The 6000-nt window shown below is 52.1% G+C and overlaps 1 protein-coding gene across 1 annotated transcript in view; it reads left to right on the plus strand.

Moving 5' to 3' along the window:
• The window catches only part of WDR54 (WD repeat domain 54), an 82706-nt gene that overhangs the window by 49508 nt on the left and 27198 nt on the right, over positions 1–6000 (plus strand). The window contains exons 3-5 of the mRNA XM_063957465.1: positions 210–272; positions 364–430; positions 4367–4419. Of these exons, the coding sequence (XP_063813535.1) occupies positions 210–272; positions 364–430; positions 4367–4419 (183 nt within the window). The remainder of the gene's footprint in view (positions 1–209; positions 273–363; positions 431–4366; positions 4420–6000) is intronic.

Genomic DNA, 6000 nt, shown 5'->3' on the forward strand with positions numbered 1-6000 from the left:
GTCAGATATAGGTACTGCCCCCTCTATATCTGATGTATTTCTCCTAGTGGTCAGATATAGGTACTGCCCCCTCTATATCTGATGTATTTCTCCTAGTGGTCAGATATAGGTACTGCCCCCTCTATATCTGATGTATTTCTCCTAGTGGTCAGATATAGGTACTGCTCCCTCATTATCTCTTGGCTGATGAACAAGTGTCTCCATTCTAGGCATCGTGGTGTGTTCTGCCCTCCCGGGTGCTGCTGGTACTCGCCTCACAGAAAGGGATTCAGGTAAAGATAATGGAGCTTATGTGCTGTGGGGCAGATTGCTGTACAGCGTACACAGTGTCTCATGTATCTCCTTCCCATTGTGTCTCTGTAGATGTACGAGTCTGATGGCTCTATAATGGTGTACTGGCATGCACTGGATGCGCTGGAGACTCCGCAGGGTAAGTCACTGACAGTGATATATCACCCACCAGCCACCTTATGGTGGGAGGGACGTGTACATATCACATAGCTCCCTCCTGTCACCCTATGGTGGGAGGGACGTGTACATATCACATTGCTCCCTACTGTCACCCTATGGTGGGAGGGACGTGTACATATCACATTGCTCCCTACTGTCACCCTATGGTGGGAGGGACGTGTACATATCACATTGCTCCCTACTGTCACCCTATGGTGGGAGGGACGTGTACATATCACATCGCTCCCTACTGTCACCCTATGGTGGGAGGGACGTGTACATATCCCATTGCTCCCTACTGTCACCCTATGGTGGGAGGGACGTGTACATATCACATTGCTCCCTACTGTCACCCTATGGTGGGAGGGACGTGTACATATCACATTGCTCCCTACTGTCACCCTATGGTGGGAGGGACGTGTACATATCACATTGCTCCCTACTGTCACCCTATGGTGAGAGGGACGTGTACATATCACATTGCTCCCTACTGTCACCCTATGGTGGGAGGGACGTGTACATATCACATTGCTCCCTACTGTCACCCTATGGTGGGAGGGACGTGTACATATCACATTGCTCCCTACTGTCACCCTATGGTGGGAGGGACGTGTACATATCACATTGCTCCCTCCTGTCACCCTATGGTGCGAGGGACGTGTACATATCTACTGTCACCCTATGGTGGGAGGGACGTGTACATATCTACTGTCACCCTATGGTGGGAGGGACGTGTACATATCTACTGTCACCCTATGGTGGGAGGGACGTGTACATATCTACTGTCACCCTATGGTGGGAGGGACGTGTACATATCACATTGCTCCCTACTGTCACCCTATGGTGGGAGGGACGTGTACATATCACATTGCTCCCTACTGTCACCCTATGGTGAGAGGGACGTGTACATATCACATTGCTCCCTCCTGTCACCCTATGGTGGGAGGGACATGTACATATCACATTGCTCCCTACTGTCACCCTATGGTGGGAGGGACGTGTACATATCACATTGCTCCCTACTGTCACCCTATGGTGGGAGGGACGTGTACATATCACATAGCTCCCTCCTGTCACCCTATGGTGGGAGGGACGTGTACATATCACATTGCTCCCTACTGTCACCCTATGGTGGGAGGGACGTGTACATATCACATTGCTCCCTACTGTCACCCTATGGTGGGAGGGACGTGTACATATCACATTGCTCCCTACTGTCACCCTATGGTGGGAGGGACGTGTACATATCATATTGCTCCCTACTGTCACCCTATGGTGGGAGGGACGTGTACATATCACATTGCTCCCTACTGTCACCCTATGGTGGGAGGGACGTGTACATATCACATAGCTCCCTCCTGTCACCCTATGGTGGGAGGGACGTGTACATATCACATAGCTCCCTCCTGTCACCCTATGGTGGGAGGGACGTGTACATATCACATTGCTCCCTACTGTCACCCTATGGTGGGAGGGACGTGTACATATCACATTGCTCCCTACTGTCACCCTATGGTGGGAGGGACGTGTACATATCCCATTGCTCCCTACTGTCACCCTATGGTGGGAGGGACGTGTACATATCCCATTGCTCCCTACTGTCACCCTATGGTGGGAGGGACGTGTACATATCACATTGCTCCCTACTGTCACCCTATGGTGGGAGGGACGTGTACATATCACATTGCTCCCTACTGTCACCCTATGGTGGGAGGGACGTGTACATATCACATTGCTCCCTACTGTCACCCTATGGTGAGAGGGACGTGTACATATCACATTGCTCCCTACTGTCACCCTATGGTGGGAGGGACGTGTACATATCACATTGCTCCCTACTGTCACCCTATGGTGAGAGGGACGTGTACATATCACATTGCTCCCTCCTGTCACCCTATGGTGGGAGGGACGTGTACATATCACATTGCTCCCTACTGTCACCCTATGGTGGGAGGGACGTGTACATATCTACTGTCACCCTATGGTGGGAGGGACGTGTACATATCTACTGTCACCCTATGGTGGGAGGGACGTGTACATATCACATTGCTCCCTACTGTCACCCTATGGTGGGAGGGACGTGTACATATCTACTGTCACCCTATGGTGGGAGGGACGTGTACATATCACATTGCTCCCTACTGTCACCCTATGGTGGGAGGGACGTGTACATATCACATTGCTCCCTACTGTCACCCTATGGTGGGAGGGACGTGTACATATCACATTGCTCCCTACTGTCACCCTATGGTGAGAGGGACGTGTACATATTACATTGCTCCCTCCTGTCACCCTATGGTGGGAGGGACGTGTACATATCACATTGCTCCCTCCTGTCACCCTATGGTGGGAGGGACATGTACATATCACATTGCTCCCTACTGTCACCCTATGGTGCGAGGGACGTGTACATATCTACTGTCACCCTATGGTGGGAGGGACGTGTACATATCTACTGTCACCCTATGGTGGGAGGGACGTGTACATATCTACTGTCACCCTATGGTGGGAGGGACGTGTACATATCTACTGTCACCCTATGGTGGGAGGGACGTGTACATATCACATTGCTCCCTACTGTCATCCTATGGTGGGAGGGACGCGTACATATCACATTGCTCCCTACTGTCACCCTATGGTGGGAGGCACGTGTACATATCTACTGTCACCCTATGGTGGGAGGGACGTGTACATATCACATTGCTCCCTACTGTCACCCTATGGTGGGAGGGACGTGTACATATCACATTGCTCCCTCCTGTCACCCTATGGTGGGAGGGACGTGTACATATCACATTGCTCCCTACTGTCACCCTATGGTGGGAGGGACGTGTACATATCTACTGTCACCCTATGGTGGGAGGGACATGTACATATCTTCTGTCACCCTATGGTGGGAGGGACGTGTACATATCTACTGTCACCCTATGGTGGGAGGGACGTGTACATATCTACTGTCACCCTATGGTGGGAGGGACGTGTACATATCACATTGCTCCCTACTGTCACCCTATGGTGGGAGGGACGTGTACATATCACATTGCTCCCTACTATCACCCTATGGTGGGAGGGACGTGTATATATCTACTGTCACCCTATGGTGGGAGGGACGTGTACATATCTGCTGTCACCCTATGGTGGGAGGGACGTGTACATATCTACTGTCACCCTATGGTGGGAGGGACGTGTACATATCTACTGTCACCCTATGGTGGGAGGGACGTGTACATATCTACTGTCACCCTATGGTGGGAGGGACGTGTACATATCTACTGTCACCCTATGGTGGGAGGGACGTGTACATATCACATTGCTCCCTACTGTCACCCTATGGTGGGAGGATCATGTGCCCATCACATAGCTCGTTCCTGTCACCCTATGGTGGGAGGGATGTGTGCAGATCAAGTGGGGGGGGGGAGTACATTCTCCTTGTCTCATAGCTCCCCTCTGTCTGTGTCACCCCGCAGTGGGAGGAGCTGGCTCTGTGTCTCATAGCTCCACGCTCTCTGTGTCACCCTGCAGTGGGAGGGGCTAGCTCCTTGTCTCATAGCTCCCCGCTCTGTGTCACCCGGCAGTGGGAGGGGCTGGCTCCATATCTCATAGCTCCCCGCTCTGTCACCCTGCAGTGGGAGGGGCTAGCTCCGTGTATCACAGCACCCCGCTCTGTGTCACCCTGCAGTGGGAGGGGCTGGCTCCGTGTCTCATAGCTCCACGCTATCTGTGTCACCCGGCAGTGGGAGGGGCTGGCTACGTGTCTCATAGCTCCACGCTCTCTGTGTCACCCGGCAGTGGGAGGGGCTAGCTCCGTGTCTCTTAGCTCTCCACTGTCTGTGTCGCCCCGCAGTGGGAGTCAGTATGGGGGCACCGCTTCTCATATAGCGGAATGTCTTACATGTTCTCTTTGCTCTTTGTACAGCTCAGGCAGTGTTCGCTCGCGGGATCGCCCCGGCTGGAGGACGCTATATCTGTGTAGGTGTGTATTATCACCCCATGGTGTGGGTGTGTAGGTGTGTATTATCACACTGCCTCTCTGTCACTGCACTGTGTATGTGCTAGGCTCACACCCAGCCATCTTTCCCCTGCGCACAGCAGATAGAGTGTAAGCTTCTTGGTCAGCAGTCTCCTCTGCAGATATGTGAGACATGTAACGTTGTGTAATGTGAAGCGTACACACTCATATCTATAGTGCTTTTTCTGTACCACAGCGCCCATATTACATGTGGCTTCATGTTATGTCACAGAGACACCTCTGACGCCCTGCGGAACCCTTTATAGAGATCCCTTTCCTGTATGACGACAGAGGGAGACCACCACACGGTGGTCGTAGACCTGTAACTCTGTGTGTTCTGTCCGACGCTACACCAGACACTCCGGGCCAGACTTAGGACCAATACATGCACCGGTTCCCACATCCGTTCCTGTAGACCTAGAACACTTATAAATTTTATCAGGCGTTCCACTAGATGCTCCAGGCCAGACTTAGGACCAATCCATGCACCACATCCGTCCCTGTAGAGCTATAACTCTGTATATTCTATCAGGCGTTCCACTAGATGCTCCAGGCCAGACTTAGGACCAATCCATGCACCAGATCCGTCCCTGTAGACCTATAACTCTGTATATTCTATCAGGCGTTACACTAGATGCTCCAGGTCAGATTGTGTCAGTGGCCAGACTTATGAGCAATCCTTTCGTCGGTTCCCACATCCGTCCCTGTAGACCTAGAACTCTCTATACCAGTGATAGCTAACCTTGACACTCCAGCTGTTGTTGAACTACACATCCCAGCATGCCCTGCTATAGTTTTGCTATTTGGCCATGCTAAAACTGATGCAGGGCATGCTGGGATGTGTAGTTCAAAAACAGCTGGAGTGTCAAGGTTAGCCATCACTGCTCTATACTCTGCCCGGTGTTCCACTAGATGCTCCAGGTCAGATTGTGTCTGTGGCCAGACTTAGGACCCATCCTTGCACCGGTTCCCACATCCGTCCCCGTAGACCTAGAACTCTATACTCTGTCCGGCGTTCCACTAGATGCTCCAGGTCAGATTGTGTCAGTGGCCAGAGTTAGAACCAATTCATGCCCCAGTTCCCACATCCGTCCCCGTAGACCTAGAACTCTATACTCTGTCCGGCGTTCCACTAGATGCTACAGGTCAGATTGTGTCAGTGGCCAGACTTAGGACCAATCCTTGCACCGGTTCCCACATCCGTCCCTATAGACCTAGAACTCTATACTCTGTCCGGCGTTCCACTAGATGCTCCAGGTCAGATTGTGTCTGTGGCCAGACTTAGGAACCATCCTTGCACCGGTTCCCACATCCGTCCCTATAGACCTAGAACTCTATACTCTGTCCGGTGTTCCACTAGATGCTCCAGGTCAGATTGTGTCAGTGGCCAGACTTAGGACCAATCCTTGCACCGGTTCCCACATCCGTCCCTATAGACCTAGAACTCTATACTCTGTCCGGCGTTCCACTAGATGCTCCAGGTCAGATTGTGTCTGTGGCCAGACTTAGGAACCATCCTTGCACCGGTTCCCACATCCGTC

This window comes from Pseudophryne corroboree, chromosome 1 (genome assembly GCF_028390025.1).
Source record: "Pseudophryne corroboree isolate aPseCor3 chromosome 1, aPseCor3.hap2, whole genome shotgun sequence".
In the NCBI taxonomy this organism is placed as follows: domain Eukaryota; kingdom Metazoa; phylum Chordata; class Amphibia; order Anura; family Myobatrachidae; genus Pseudophryne; species Pseudophryne corroboree.